Source organism: Pipra filicauda, unplaced genomic scaffold (genome assembly GCF_003945595.2).
Source record: "Pipra filicauda isolate LSUMZ 115617 unplaced genomic scaffold, ASM394559v2 scaffold120_size2142806_pilon, whole genome shotgun sequence".
Taxonomy (NCBI): Eukaryota; Metazoa; Chordata; class Aves; order Passeriformes; family Pipridae; genus Pipra; species Pipra filicauda.
The window spans coordinates 1,957,600-1,974,145 of NW_024103663.1; the positions used below are offsets into that span (position 1 = coordinate 1,957,600).

The window sequence follows — 16,546 nt, forward strand, 5'->3', positions numbered from 1 at the left end:
CTGGGTTTGCTAAAACTCCAACCTCAGGCAGTGCTCCGAGGTTACCCCTCTGGCTGCTCTGGGAGCAGTGCCACGAGCCCTTTGCATCTGCTTCTACAGCAACTGCTGCACCCACCCATCACCCCCCTACTGCCGCTCACAGGCACCCCCTGAGCACAGACCCTGCACCCCGACAGACACCAGTGCCCTTGCAAAGTCTATTCTGCCCCGTTAACAGCTCACCCTTCCCAAATCCCGCACAGAATTCCACACTAACAAACGTCCTCCACGCAGCACCGTCCCCAGCCCGACCCTGTGCCGGGAGGGTGCTGGGGTGATGCTCTGCTGTTGGCCCAGCAGGAACAGAGCCCTGGGGACGCCCCTGCCATGCCCACCCCCCTCCATTCCCTGCCAGCAGCCGTTGCTTCCCAGCCCGGGCCCCGCTCGATCCGTCAATACCGGGCGCGGGGGCCGGGAAGGGCAGGAACGGCCCCGATCGATCGGCAGCGGCCGCCGGCCCCGTGGGTGCTGCACTTGTTGAGCGAGGCCGTGGTGGAAGAAAAAGAAACCACGTTTAACACATTCCTCCTCCATCTGAAGCCAACCCCAAAGGCGCAGGAGCGAGCAGGAGGGCAGCAGCATCTCTCAGTGTCTTGCAGGGGCCGAATAATGGCAGGAAAAGCCAGTGCTGGGAGCTGGGAAGAGCGTCCCTGTCACTGCTCTGGGGTGCACCTGGCACTGCTGATGGCACATGAGCTTTGGCAGGAAAACACACGGGAAACAGCAGATGAAAGCTCAGCAGGGCTCAGTGGCACCACTGGGCTCTCAGCCCCACGCTGGGGGGGACAAGGGCTTCACCCCATCACCCTGGTCACCAGGAGCAAGAGCTGGGGGTCAACACATGGCTTCCCTGGGCAAGTCTGGATGTTACAACCAACAGCAAATTATACTTTCCTGGTAGTCTCCATCCCAGGGATCTCAAACCACTTTTACTGAGATCAAGGATTAATCCAAATTGCCTCCCTAGGGCACAGAGAAGGACCACAACCCTCCAGTCCCTCCAGGACAAGCCAGGACAAGCTGGGATGAGCCAGGACACTCTGGCAGAGCAGAACCTGCTGCTGCTGTGGATGCACTTTCCAGCTCGCTCACTCATGGCCTCAAGAGCTCCGGGTTTATATAACCAGACTCAGAAATCTGTGCATTGCCCTTACACTCTGATCAAACCTGAATACCTAGAATACTTCTGGTAGTAAACAATCTCCAAGACTCATTTCTTAGAGCAGCAGCAGATGGTCAAGAGCATTTCCTGAAATTGAATATTATAATGAATTTAGGATCAAAAAAATTTACATAATAATCTGGTTTAGATTCTGATAGTGAAGAAACCTACGCAGAAACCGCTTCTTTTCAGCTATTTGAATTAAAGTATAAATCTCCGAGAATTTTAATTATAAACAAACTTTTTGCCCTTCCAGTTCCATGGAAGAAATTGAAAAAATTAACTACCCAGGGAGGCTCAAGGCCACACATCAGGCTCAGTTCAAGTTTTACCTCTCACGACCCAGTGGCTGGAGGGGGATGCTCAGGAGCTCAGCTCAGCTGGGGCTGTGCCTGTTGTGCCAGAGCTGAGTTTGGCTGATCCTGTCGAGCCTCCATCAAACTGCACAACCAGCAGGATCCCCCAGCAGCCCAGCTCGGGCTGGGAAGCTGTGGAGCTGCCCAGGGACGTCGGGAGCCCTGGGGCTGGGGAGGTGTCACAGCCCTCGAGCGCTTTGCCGCAGGGGCTCTGGGTCTGCACCCCCAGCCAGGGGTGGGAGGGGTGGAAGGGAGGGGAGGGATGGGACAAGACCATGCCTCCCAGGGAATTAGCCATGCCCAGATGCCAGTGTAGGAACCTGGACCCTCCAGATCAGGCCAACGCCCTGGGCACACACATCTCTGGGAGCCTCCTGCTCCTTGCCCACCCTGCTCGGGTCACCCGCGGTGACACAGTGGCACAGACACGGGGGAGGCTGGGAAGCCCCTTTTGGGGTCATCTCCTCATCATCCTCATCACTGGCACAGCCCTGGTCAAACCAGCCCTGTGCCAAGTGAATCCCCGGGATGGGGCTGTGCCAAACCTGCCGTGGGGCAGCAGCACAGTCTCCTCCATCCTCCCACAGCTGCTGGACCACAGGAAGATTTCCCTTCCCACCCTCGTGCTGGGAGATGCAGAGGGCCTTCCCTTTCAGAAAAGCAAATATTTAGTCTAGATAAAAAACCCCGAGAGCGTTTTCCCCAGGTAATACTGGTAACTAAAATAATCACATTCACTTTGCTGGTTTAATTTTATATTTCCATTTCTACCTTATCTTTTTTCTGCAAGCATCATTAAACCACACCATAACAAAAATACATGAACTGTTATTCTTTCCAGAGAAGCCATAAACCACCTCAAAGCTTTTCAAGTTTATTCTTATCTCGTACATCTTCCTCTGGTTCAGGGTTTTTTTTTTTCCCTTCATGCATTTCAGAAAGGTAGTTTTCCCTAATGTTAAGAATAGTTGCATTGAAAATGAGATGCTGCCTCTGAAAAGCCCCTCTGGAGGATTAAATAAGTAAAATATAGCCAGAAAATAAACTGGAACCTCATTAAAATAATTTTGCAAGGAGAAATCCTACTTTACAATAGGTTTTCAATATCACTTAGAAAATTCTTAGAGTCATATATATATGTTCTTAATTCAGGACCTTCCATTAAAAAAGACATTACAGAGGGAAGTGAAGGGCCATTTAGTACCCTTGTTTATATAAAAATGCATATTAGGCACAGATGCAATCTCCAGCCTCAGAAGACTTGGGATACTGCTGGAATAAGCTGTGCTTTGCTGGAAGGTGCTAATGAGGGTTGGCAAAGCTGCCACCACCTCGTTTATTCTGCCAGGGAATGCCAACCACTCTGGTACCCCCCTTATTTTTAACTATTCCTTATTTTTAACTATTTTAACACTGCTGAGGCTGCAGCTTCTAAAACAGGCCAGCTTAAAAAAAAATAAAATAAAAATTTAAAATTGGCAGGTTTAACTCTGCATCAATTCACAGTGTTCTGTTACAGTTTTAAAGTGTATAAAACTATTGATCAGAAGCAAGGCAATTACTGCTGCCCGTGTTTAAAGCCATGTGGAAGCCACAAGGAGTCATCACTGACCCACCCACACAGTTCCCATTCCCTCCTTTTCTGAGGGAAAAGCTCATGAGGAGGCTCTTCCCAGTGAGGCCACACACACACACACAGGGCTGGAGTCCTCCAAACCAGAGTCATGGTTAAATCACAGAAATTGCCAAGCTGGGAACAGATTTGGACATCCTACTTAATTAGAAGCTAAAATACAGGTGACCTGTGCATGTACCCCTGGTGTACTCACAAATATTTCATCTCCAAAGGCTTCAAAAAGCATCATTAGAGCAATTACTATTCCCTGTCCTTTGGAATCAGGAGAACTTCTTCAGGTACCTCCACACCTCCATCATTTTGAGCTGAGCCTTGAAACAGCTGTAATAATTAGAGTATTATTAGATTATTAGTATTTCTAATCTCTATATATTAGATTATTAATAGCCATAATTTAGATGAGATCTTAGGAAGAAATCCTTCCCTGTGAGGGTGGGGAGGCCCTGGCACAGGTTGCCCAGAGAAGCTGTGGCTGCCCCATCCCTGGAAGTGTCCAAGGCCAGGTTGGACGGGGCTTGGAGCACCCTGGGCTAGTGGGAGGTGTCCCTGCCTGGGGCAGGGGGTGGGACTGGATGAGGTTTAAGGTCCCTTCCAACCCAAACCAATCTGTGTTTTTCTGAATAACCCTGAGACTGAAGCCCAAGGCAGGTTAAGGCACAACAACCCCTCCAGCTCCCAGTAGCCCCCCCAGCCCTGGGGTGACCCCGGTGCCAACCCCGAGCCCTGTGGGTGTCACACACCCTGTGGGTGTCACACACACCTCTGCAGTGACCAAACCCGAGTGTGCACGACGTCGGGGCAGCAAGTTTTGCAGAGAATAAATATCACACTCCAATTTCATGGTAACTTAGGAGGGTTTGCTGGCAAATACCATGGCTTTTACATGGTTCTACCAATTACCGAGCAATTACACATAACCTAGATCTGGAGGACACATGGCAGCCACCTAATGTATTCCTCTCTCCTGGAAAAGAAAAAGGCAGTTAATAGAAAACACTCTTTTTTTTTTTTTTTTTGTAATAATTATAAACCCTTCCACAATATTCCTGTGTGACATTATTAAAACTCCACGTCGATACGAAACCCAAAGCGACGACTGCCATCCCATTAACACATCAGTTGTGGGATGATCGATAAGAATTTGCTTTAAACTGCACCATATGTCGCTCCCCACAAAGTTTTATTATTCAGATTCGTCAGTTTGTACCTCAACCCCCCCCGTGCAATTAAATCCTGTTTAGCAGCACTGACCTTCTGATTTGAAATCATCGTTCCTGCAGCTGGTTTGGGGTTCCGACGGCACTTTTAAATAAGGGAAACAAAATATCTGTGAATTAACAGTGGGGTACGAGGAGGTCTCCGTGGGGAAAGCCCTCCAGTGACACCTCCAGCAGCACAGCACAGCTCCCGTGCTGGAACAGGGAGAGGGGGAGGAAAAAAAGAAAGAGGGGGGGGAAAAAACCCCAACCAAACCCAAAACAAAGAGTGCCAGCACATTTTAACATGTTGTAGCATATTTGTAAACATCGTTAATCACGGATTAGCAGATGGTAATGTTTAATTGCACCTGTGGAAGCAACAAGACCTTAAGGTTGATTACATTTACAAACCGGGATCCGGCGCGGCGGAGAATTCCAGAGGTGCAACTCCAGAGGTGCCCCGTGGGCAGCATTCCCAGCTCCTGCCCCGGCCCACAGCACCCCACACTGCTCCCTCCAGCCGTGCCACCAGCTGGAGCCTGGCACAGGGAAAGGTGCTCCCTGTCCCAGAGCCCTTCCAGCCGCCCAGACCTCACCGGGCTCCAGGATGGATCCGATGGGACGAGGTTTTTTGTGGATAATGCGAGCACTAAAGTGGAATGTGGGGCAGGAGCTGAGCTGTGGGCACAGCCAGCACTCCCCGGGGTCAGCCTGGGGAGATGAGAACATTGGTGTTCTCCCCTGACTGAAGATAAGGCAGCACCAGCGCCCAAATCATCTTCTGAACCAAGGAGGACAAATATTTTGCCGCTGTGCTTAGAGACACTTTGATTATTGAGAAATCATTCTGGAAGGGCAATTAGTAAATTTTAAAATCAATTTGGTAAATAAGCCTCTGAAAGGAATCCATGACAAGCAGCAGGGAGGGAAGAATTGACTTTCAAATTACACACACACACACTTTATTCATATCTAAATATCAAAGGGGCTCTATGTACAAACAGAAGTAATCAGGAAACATGTTTTGATCTTGCTGATGTACACAAAAAATGACAATTAATGTCCTCCTTTATGATATAAAGCTGGGAGTTTTTTTACAGTTACATTACAGGGACGATTATAGTCAAGCTTAGGGCTAAAAATAATGAAAGACTATAAAAACTACATTTTAACATTTAAAAATATCCAGGAAATTAACTGGAGAGGCAGGCAATGATCCAATTAATGGATTGCATTTATTAGATCAGGGGCAAGTCACACAGCACCAAGCTCCAGCTCCAGAGGTGGGAGAGTGCAGGGGTCCCTGTGCTCCTCACGGGCCTCAGGATGGGGCTGGGGCAGAAGGACACAACAGGTACAACCAAAAGTCAGGGGAGGTGGATCCCAGTGGAAGAGAGTGGGGTTAAAACTCACCACTGAGGGAAATGGGATAAATGTGAATAGCAGAGCTGTCCAGAGTGGGGTTCACTGCACCCAGAAGAGCCCTGTGTTGCAGCTCTCCAGCAGAAAACTCAAGGCTGCGGCCCCAGAACGTGCTCAGATTCCTGCCTCGGAAAATTCAAGCCTCAGGCAGCTCCCAGTAAGCCTTGTCTGATGCTCCAGTGCCAAAACAAGGTCCCCTGTGGATACAGGACTGGGAAATTTGCAGGGCAGGGGTGATGGACAGGCAGGAACTTCAGTGTACCCCTCGCTCTGTTGGCAGAGCTGCTGCGGGCACTGAGGTTTCAAAGCTTTTTGGGAGCCTTCCAGAAGTAAAGGAGCTGTTCCACAGTTGCTCACCTGCCTCCTCGTTAGAGGGGCTGAGCAGATGGCTGAGCACAGACTGACAGCACCCAGCTTTCCCAACCACACAGAGCCAGGAAGTGCCTCCTCTGTTACAGCACTGCTCAAATTAATTAAAAAAAAAGGCAGTAAAAAGGTAGAAATAGCAGTGAGATGGGAAATAAATATACTTACCTACAGGTCAAGAATAAAGAAACAGCTTCACCCTGATCCCTGCTGCTCCAGAGGAAGGATTCAAGTGCTGAATCTTTGAATCTTTCCTCTGAAAAAGGAGCAAATCTGAGCCACGGGCACCCTCTGCTGGGGCACCCATGGCTGGCAGGCAGCACCACGGGGCTGGCTGAGGCCTCCAGGCCTGCAGCCTTTTCATTTCAGCTTTAGAAAGAGAGAAAAGGGCACACTCAGCCCCCCAAATGCATCAGCTGTCACCTTACACTGCACCAGTTCATGGTTCTTCAGCAACCAGCTCACCTTCAGATTTGGGCAACAAAACCCTGTTTGCACGACAGTGTTGTTTTGGAGTGATTTGGGGGTTGTCCTGTGTGGGCACAGCTCAGGATACCTGTCACCACACCAGGCACTCCCTCCATCACAGCCACAGCAGTGAGTCCTGGACACCTTTCAACAGCTCCTTGTCCTGTCCTGGCCCCCATCCCAGGCACTTGGGGTGTCCCCAGTCCCACAGCACACACCAGCCAGACCCTCCCAGGGAAAAACCCTCCACAGACCAGTTTACAGACATCATTTAGCTCAAAGTCCTAATTAGTCACTCAGAGTGATTTACTTGTTCATTTGGAAGTGGGGGAGGGGGCAGACTGAGCAGAGTTGTTTGAAATTATCCCTAAAGGGCACAGTAAATTAAGTGTTAATGAGGAATCCTATGCAAAGGGCCACAGTAGCTAAATAAAATAATTAAGGTGCTAAGTGATAACATTCTTTAGGTTCTCAATAATTTAGCCAGTCTGGTTTTCATCCAGGATATCTGCAAATGAAGCCACCCCCACCCCAAAGCTGGTGCAGCTCAGCATCCAGTGGGATCAGGCCCACCACGGAAAGGAAACTTTCCTGGAAAAAGATCCCTATTCCCACCTGAAGGAAGTGTTCTGCTCTGCTAATCACACTCTGGATTTATATATGACACAAAATGTATTGATTTGAGTCTACAACAAACTTTACAGGAGCTTTATTTCTATGGGCTGTGTGTTTTTTTCCAACAGCTCACATCCATCCCTCGGCAGGGCTCACACCTGCTTTACAGCCAAACACAGAGAAACCACCTCCTCGTGAGGAAGTCCCTGCTGAGGGTTCCAAAGCACAGCAGGCTCTTGGCAGCTCCCTCTCCCTGCTGAGCGGGCTCAGGGTGGGCTCAGGGTGGGCACAGGGCTTGGCTCAGTGGCAGCACCAGCCAAGCACTTTCCCCCCACAGCCCAAATTCTCTCCACAGCTCAAGTGATGCACGACAAGCACGAAGCTCACAGCCACCCCTGGGTGTTTTCCTGCCAAAACTGAAGGATACAGCTGGATGCTTTCAGGGCTGGCTTCGTATTTCCCCTCCCTGGAGCTGCTCCTCCCCAGTGCTACCCAGGACAGGAGGTGTCTGCCTTGGGCACTAAGCCAGGGACCTGGTGGCATCCTGCATCAGCCAGTGGGGCTCTGCCTGTGACCTGCAGGGACGGTGGAGACTCTGGGAAGAGCTCTTCCATATCCACACTGAGCAGAGCCAGGGAATGCTGAGCAGCTTCCCCCACCACACAAAGAGGATTTCAATCTCCATGCCTCCGTTTCTGGCTGCAGATGGAGTGCAGGAGGATACCTGCAGGAAAGTAAAAATAAATAAATATTGTGAGCTTTTTGGTTTTTTTAAAAACCACAAGAAATCCGTTCTGTGGGCCTGGATGTTTGGTTTTTAAAACACGGGAGTCTGGAGTTCAGTGCCCTTGTGCTCAGAACTGCTCTCACCAGTAGCAACAGAGACGTTGAGCGAGTCGATGCCGGGGTGCAGGGCTCTGCCAGGGGGGATGGCCAGCACCCGATGGCACAGCAGCTGTGTCTCCAGGGAAAGGCCCTCCCCTTCACTACCTGCAGGAGAAAGACACAGCTCAACAGTTGCTGCCACATCCCTTTCCCCCCCTCCTCAGCCCAGTCCTTGCCAATGCTCTGTCACACCTACACCCTCACCCTCAGCTCAGCAGGAACCTCACCAGCTCCCAGGCAGCAACAGCCAAGAGCTACCAGAGCTGAGACAGGTACCTTGCCACCTTCCCTTCCTGCAGCTGTTCTCCACCATCAGGAGTGCTTTTTGAGGAATACCTGTGCAACACACCTGCACAAAGCACAGAGCCTTGTCCGAGCAGAGAGCCCCTGCACAAGCAGAGCTGTGCCAGCAGAGAGCTGCCCGTGCCCACGGGCTGCTGGCACTGGGACAAGGCAGGCAAGAGGCCACAGAACTGCTCTGGTCCAGCAAATCCCACATCCCTATTGATAGTGACGGGCTCAGCCCTCCCAGCACACAAACCACCGGCTGGGTGCAGCTTGTGCATGCAGACAGTTTAACCAGAGGCTTCAATTGATTAGTTGTTAAACCATCCAACAGCCCTGATATGTTTGGGCTGATACACTGGTGAAACAGAGTTGAAATCTATCCCAGGTCATTAGTAGTTGTTTGACTCACGCTGTCACAAAGGGAAATGGAAAGGGAGAGGCTTTAAACAATCCTGTGCGCAGACAAGTGAAAATGCAGAGGACCAGGGACCTCCCAGCCCGCTTGCCTCCCCAAAGAATTCTTCCACATTCATTATTTAGAGCTACACAGACAGTTACACAGCTGCAGGAATAGCCAGCTCCTTCCAAAGACCTCTGGCAAAGCAGGCTCAGCATGTGGGAGCCAAACATTCCCCTCCAACAGCCATACCTTGACCTGGCTGAACCCCAGACTGGTCCTGGAATGGCACTGCCAGGGCTCTCACAGTGCCCACCTGGGGCTTCTGCCTGCCTGACCAGGGTTCCCATGGCCTCACTCAGCTCACCTAAATTCAGACACTTCCCTGAAGTTTTAACAGCCCACGTTCCCGTGCCACTGGAGACTCCTTCAAATTCAGCAAGCTGGGCTGAGTTGCTCCAAAGTTCCTTCCCTGGTGTCTATTCCAGCAGCTCCCCACACATGGATCTGTGTGATCCCTCTGACCACACAGGGAAGGAAAGGGCCATTACTCCCATTTTTTGGTTGGAAGCTGCTGCCCAGTCTCTCGTTCTGCTGGGCTGCTCTAACTGGTAGGATGCACTTTTGGGTAAGGAAGAGGATGCTTTGGGTAATGCATCTTGCATCACCTCCCCAGATGAAATAAGCCATTTGCCAAAGGTAACCTTTGGCTGGGGTGAATGAACCTTCATAAAACCCAAATCCCATCCCAACCATTCTTTCCCTCCTGCTGTAAGCCAGCAGTGCAGACAAGGCCTGGGGGAGTTATCCAAGGTCACAGAGTGACACCAGGAATCAGAGCCGGGCCTCCCACGGCCCAACCTGCCTCTTCATCACTACACCATGGCTCTCCAGGGATGCTTAAAAAAAACCCCAAAAATAGCATCCTACTTTTTCCTGATTCAACACAGAAAAGTTTTACAACTTACAGTCATATTTGCCTCCTGAGCCTCCCAAACCACACTCCCTTGGGACTCTCCAACTGGGACAGCAGCAATTGCCAGAGGTGCAATGGCTCCTGGAGCAATCCTCTCCTGTCCCTGATAAGGGTCTTACGATTCCTAATAAAGGTACCAATTTTGCTTCCAGCTTTTACAAAGCTTTTTATGGATCTAGCTGTTTAAAATAATTAGGAACCATAAATTCAGGGCAAAAAGGCTTGCATAGTGTGACACGAGGGAGGGAGTATTGACTGAATCAGATTAAAACCTGGTTTATACTGGTGAACAAAACACTTCCCACTTCAGATCTTAAACTTCCATCTCTTAGCTTTGTTCCTCACTTCAAAGCCCAGTGTTAGAGCTCGGTGAAATGATAAAACAGGTTTCCTGCCCCACTTAACAATCAACACCACCAACAGCTGCAGTTCCCAGAGCAGAAGTTCCAACCCAGGCGGAGGCAGCAGCAGAGAAACACAAAATGAGCATCTCCACAAAACCCTCGACCCCGTGGACAGCCTTAAACCCTGAGCTACAGACTGCAGGTCTGAGAGGAACAAATTGCCCAGGCACTCTCCTCACTCAGCCATCCAAGTGCTCCCCATCTGTTCCTGCTCACAGCAGGCTCCCAGTCCTGCGGGCAGCCAGCCCTGCCTGTCACCTCCAGCAGCGACTCCAGCGCACACAATGTTGAGCTGGACTGTCCAAATCTCTCCCTGCCAAGCCAGCCAGGATGCCAGGAGGGTGCACTGGGAGTCTGCAAACGCTTAACTTACAAGACAATCCGTGTGGTGCCAGGGAGCTCACTCCCAGGCTGAATTATCTCTGCTGCTCTCTGCGGCTGCAGGAACGCTACATATTCAGATCTAGGATGTTTCTCCCCACCACCTCAGCACCAGATGACTGTAATGTTCAATTTTCTTTCCAGAGAAGAGTTAGTGCTCAGCAGAGAGTTGAAATCATTACTGCTGCAAGGTCCAGGAGCTCTCCTCATGCATCTACCAATCAGCCTCCAATCTCCCCTGACAAAAGGATATTTGGACTTTTTCCTGGAGAAATCTCTCATAACTCAAGGTAACGACACCACTGCCACTTTCACCCCCTTCCCTTCTGCGGGTGTTGTCGCCGTTTCTGGGATGCATTTCTCTGTGGTCCATCAGCAGTGCTGCCAGCCCTGCCTGCTCCCTTTGTGACACGGCTCCACACATCTTGTAGAGGTGCCAGATTTGCGGCGCTGTCTTGTCAGTATTTCCAGGGGTTCAATAAACATTTTAATTAAAGGAATGTCTTCCGAGCCAAGAGAACCGCGGCACGGGGCAGGATTACAGCCCCTCCATGGCTTGGGGCCAGCACGACTTGCAGGTGTAAAAGCTCAGAGCAGCTCCTGTGCCAGGTGACACGAGGTGGGGGGACACAGCACAGCCACACACAGGGGCCTGGAGCAGCACTTTGGGGGGAGTTTCTTTCCTGCCCTTCCTTTCAGCTTCTGGGAGGCTGCACGACCCCAAACTCTGCCCACAAAAGCAGCATCCTTTGCCAGTATCCTCTGCACTGAGGGAGCAGAAGCCCTGCAGGAATTACCCCGGTCAGGGGCTCAGGGGAGTGGCACCCACTGCCCCAACAGGGAGAGATTACACCTGCTCCTGCAGCCAACACCTCCTGCCTTCTCCTGGCCGTACAAAAACAGCCACTGACTGCTCCCTGTGATGGTCTCTGTGCCACAAAGCCCAACCTTGCATTCAGACCATGCCAAACAAAAGCTCCTCATGGCTCTTTCCAGACCTGGGCACAATATATTCCTGTTTTTATCAGAGGAAAGATGACAGAGCCATGACATGGCACCGTTCAGCAGCACAGCCTCTGCACAGCAGGAGCAAACACACCTCTGGGGCTCCCCCTCACCTCTGGGGTTCACCCACACAGAAAATCCAGGCTTGGGGCTCTGGGACAGGATCAGAAGCAGCACAGAGCACAGTTCAGAGCACCACACCGTGGCTGCCTCGGCACTGGAACTGCCACCCAGACCCTCTGCAGCTGCTCACCTCCCCAAACAAACTGCTTGTTCCTGCAGCTCCTCCTGGGAGGCTTCCCAGCTCCCCCTGCTCCTCTGGGTCCCTGTTTCCCAGACCATTCCATGAGTCCTGCTCTGCTTTTCTTTTCCAGACAAAGTGTGATGTGACATAACAGACCTGCAGCCTTGGAGTGAAACCTGCCCCCGATGGTTCCCTCACACCTGCACCCCCACCCAGCCCACAGCTCTGGAAATTCAAATACCTATCACTACAATAAGGGGTTTATCCCACCGAAATTCCAAGCAACTGATGACAGGGACATCTTCCACATCCTCGGGTTTGCTGGCTGTTCCCACCACTTCCCAGCCTTCTGCAATTTTAGCCTAGAAAAGGAAGGGAAACAAATATTAAAGAGTTGCCAATTTTTCAAGCTTAAAACGAAAATAAGTCATCTATGGAAAGACACTGGTGGGGTTTTTTTACATTTTCAGTTAAGCTGACTGGTTTTTCTGTATTTTTTTTTGGCATCCCTTGAATTTTTACCACCGAAGTCCTCCCACTATCAGCACACAAACCTTGACTTAATAAACAACAACAACAACAAAAAAGTAATTTTCCTTCTGGCATTTATTCCAGTTCAGTAAGCAAACAAACAGCAACTGAAAAGCTTTTTTTTTTTTTTTCTGCTCATGCAACAGTTCTAGGAAGGTTTTTTTTGCCAGGAAAGCATGCAAAAAGAGTAGTGTTAAACAAATTAGCACAAGGCTAATGCACAGAGCAGTGCACTGGAAGTTGCAGAAGCCCACAGTGACATTTGCAAACTCAGATGCCAAAATGCAGCTCACACAAAACCACTCAACACTCAGTGCCTCACATAACCAGAGAACCAAACCTCCCTCCTGCACCCTGGTAAAAAGAGCCTTAATTATTTGTGTTGGAAATCCATTTTAACAATAAAAGAGCTGCTGCTTCTTGCCAGCCTCATTTCCTGGGAAACTGGCACTTTTTACACGATGTTATATCAAATTTACTCCAGCCAGGCAATGCCAGGGGTGAGGCCCGTGAGTCCAGGTCCAATTAAACGATCTGCTGCAACGGCTCAAATTGTTAATAATTCAAGCTTTACAGTAACCAAGCGATTCTTCCAGCTTTTCAATTAAATATCAATGTATTTTATGTATCTTTCATTTCACCATCACCCAGAGCTCCAGCTGCCACAGACCCATTTCTAGCACCAAGTGGGCAGAACTGGAGATCCTGCAGCTCCCTCGTGCACACAACGTGTCCCCAGCCCAGCCAGGGCACAGGTGACCCCCACAGGGGTCAGGGCAGTCACACTGTGCCCATTCACAGCCACATCCCCGGGTTTGTTTCAGTTTAAATCCCGTTTTTCCACGTGCATTCCCTTTCCTTCTGCACCATGTTCTGCAAAGGGCCCTATCTCGCCTCACTGCACAGGTACAGTGTCAAAAGATTTCCAGCAGCTCACCAGCCCTGCTTTCTCCTCTATTCCCTACTCCAAAGGTTGCTCCAAAGGCTGCCCAATGCTGCCATCGTGTGCCTGGGCCCCAGGATGCTGCCTCTGCCACACTCCAGGCACAGCTCCAGTCTCCAGGGAGGGAAGGGACACAGATCCCAGCATACTGAGCTCACAGCCCGAGTGTGGGAGAGCCACAGGGCTATCCTGCTACCACCAGCTTCCAGGAAAAACACCCACACCCCATCCCCAGCCGATGGAATGGGGCTGGAAGGGGGGGTGTGTGCCTGTCACTGGTGGTCCCACAGCACAGACCACCGGCAGCAAACAGGAGTGCACAGCAGGAGCACAGACACTGCAAACAACTCAGCCCTCCTCCTGACCCACACAGGCAATATTTGAGTTTTCTTTGAAGGAAAGGGGGGGGGGGGAAACAGGGAATCATTCTACCTTCAAAAAGCTCTGGAGATCATCTGTGCTGTAGACATCGAAGACCTCCATGGCTCCAGCACTGGCTTTGCTCACTGTCGGAGTCAGGGGGCAGCTGCGAGGGAAAAACAAAGGAAAAGCTTCATACGAGAGCAAAAAAAGGAAATCCAGGCGAATTTCTGTCTCTGTATTCCCTTCTATTGCCTCTGCAACCTACTCCAACCAGTGCACTACAGGTCCCGCTCACTGTAGGGCTGTGTTTTACTATGGAGAGCAGGAGGGCTCAGGAATTCACCCAGGAAATAGGTCCCAGCAGTTTTGTGCAGATGAGACAACTGAAATGGGTTAAAACAAGAAGTGCCCAGAGAGGGTTCCTTCCCAGCCTGGAATACCCCATCCCTCAGCCTGCCTGTGGAGCAGCAGCCACCCAAAACCCTGCTCCCCAGCTCAGCCCCAGAAAGCTCTTTGAACAGCTGCTGAGTGATGCAGGCTGGAAACCTCCCTGGGAGCCAGCAGGGAAGGAAAGAGGAGCTGCAGGAGCAGATGCACAAGCCCCGTACCTGTTCCTGTGGCTGGTCACCACTCTGTCCACCCCCAGGAAGTACGCGGAGCGCAGCAGTGCCCCCAGGTTCATGGGGTCCTGGATCTGCTCCAGCACCAGCCAGATCAGCTGCCGCTTCCCACTCGCATCATCCCCCAAACCGGGCGTTTCAGCAGCCTCCAAACTCTTGAACCGGAGCGGGGTGGCCTCCAGACACACTCCCTGGTGGACCTGACCCCTGCAGAGCTCGTCCAGCTCCCTGCGCTGGACGTGCAGCACCGGGACCCCTCGGGCCGCGGCCTGGAGCACAAACTCGCTCATCACGGGCCGCCGGGAGCTGCTCTGCTTGAGGAACAGCCGGAACAGGTCCCTGCGCGCCTGGCTGAGGGCCAGGGAGCACGGGCCGATCCCGAACAGGATCTCCGAGCCCTTAGTCCTCTCCAGCCGCAGAGGCTTTCGCTCCATCCCTTTCCTCGCCCTGGGGAGCTCATCCAGCTGCGACAGCCACAGCTCCCGCCCGGTTGCCGACCCCCGCCCGGCCCCTCTGTGTCCCGGCCGGGGGTGTCCCCGCGGGGTGTCCCGGGAGCCCCCGGAGCCGGGACCCGCTCCCGGGCCCCGCGGGAGGGATGCGGGGGGACCTTCCTCGCCCCGACCCGCGGGCGGGGGCGGCTGCTCGCGGGTGGAGCGGTGCCGGACCCCGCACGGCCACCGGCATAGCCCTAGGGCGCGGCACACGCGGGGCACCAGCGCCCGCTCCATGGGCGCCCACGGGGGGTGATGAATCCCGTTCAATTCCCGGCCCCGGCTGAGCCGGCGGGGGGAGGCCTCGCACCACCCCCCGGCGGGGGGAGGGAAAACACCGCGCTCCGCTCCAGACCCGCACAACACGGGCAGGGGCTGGAGGGGCTCCCGGCCCCGCAGGACCCGCGTGGGGACCCCCCCGGACCCTCGTGGGGACCCCCCGGCCCCGCCGCCGCTCCCGCCCCGCCCGCTCCGCTTCCGGCGGCGCCCGCGGGTCCCGCCCCGCGCGGCAGCGTCGCCTGGCGGCGAGGAGGGGAATAGGCCGCGACACCCCCCCGCTAATTAACAGGAGCTTAATTAACCACGAAACAGCTTTAAAACCGCTTAATCGCGGTTCCCCTAAACGCTGGGGAAACAGGGAAGGGACTGGCCATGGTCTAGCGGGGGTGGTTTTAATATGAGCGGCGAAATGAGCGTGTGAACGGCGGTGACCCCCCAGAGGGGGTTTCTCCGTGACCCCACTCCCAGAGGGCTCGGGCTGGATGGGGAACCCCCGGAGCGTGAGAACTGTCCCCAAAAGGCACCTCTTGGGTGTCTCGGGGATGGCGGCAGGTGCCGTGGCCACGGGGAGAACGGGCTCGGGGGTCCGCCACCTGAGTCTGCAGCTTTCAGCCCAAAATGCTGCATCCGTGTTTAATTGCATCACTGGGGAGCAAAGGGGGGGCAAATGGGCAACAGGTCGGCACAGCGATGGATTTGGGGCTTGCAGGGGTTTATCCCCATGGGTCACGGGGGACAAACCACAACAGCATTGTTCTAAAAGGAGTTTGCAGAGAGAAGCAAAAGCGTTTCGGTCCTTTTCTATTTCATTAGTCTGAAGCATTAAGTTATGCCAGGCATCAAAACCATCATCAGATTTCTTTAACAGGTTCAGAGATCTTAAGTAGAATCATGTTTTACTGCTGGTTACCAGAGCCAACTGTGTTCATGGTTCTTCTCCCCCAAAAAATGAGAGTTAAGACTATATATCTACATCTATATATAGATATATATGTATACGTGGGCTGAGCTCATATATCTGCCAGGTCACATTTGCCTGAGGTACAGCACTTTTAATAGGAAAATAATTCAGCTATTCATTACTTATCTCCAAAAACTTTGTATTTCAGTGACTGCGAAGCTGAGCTCAGGAATGGCCTCTGTGCTTGGACAACCTGAAAGGGGACAGGGGAACAAAATGCCTTCAGTTACCAGTGACAATTCTGGCCCTAATCCCGTCCGGGTGTTCCCCCACTCCTGATCCCGGGCTCATCCCGTGCATAGTTTAGCCAAACCCAGCCCACCCGGGGAGTTCAGGGAGCCCCTCTGGAGTTGTGGCTACATTTGAACAGGGACAGGCGAGTCCAACCTCCACAGGTTATCTGTGGGACACCTGGATGCTGTTCTGCTCTAGAAAGTAATTATGTTTTTTCCCCATAAACAACCACAACGTTTCTGTTTGAATTTGTCACCAAACAGAGGTTTAGCTGGGAACAG

At 52.2% G+C, this 16,546-nt stretch overlaps 1 protein-coding gene across 1 annotated transcript; it reads right to left on the bottom strand.

Annotated features, from left to right (window-relative positions):
• Window positions 1–5,330: 5,330 nt before the first annotated feature.
• MRM1 (mitochondrial rRNA methyltransferase 1) lies at window positions 5,331–15,219 on the bottom strand. The gene is made up of 5 exons (XM_027751682.2): window positions 14,289–15,219; window positions 13,750–13,843; window positions 12,085–12,205; window positions 8,134–8,253; window positions 5,331–7,987 (listed from the first exon to the last, which is right to left on the bottom strand). Exons 1-5 carry the CDS (start codon window positions 15,026–15,028, stop codon window positions 7,938–7,940), a joined length of 1,125 nt encoding a protein of 374 aa, XP_027607483.2. The 5' UTR covers window positions 15,029–15,219; the 3' UTR covers window positions 5,331–7,937.
• Between the last annotated feature and the right edge of the window lie 1,327 nt (window positions 15,220–16,546).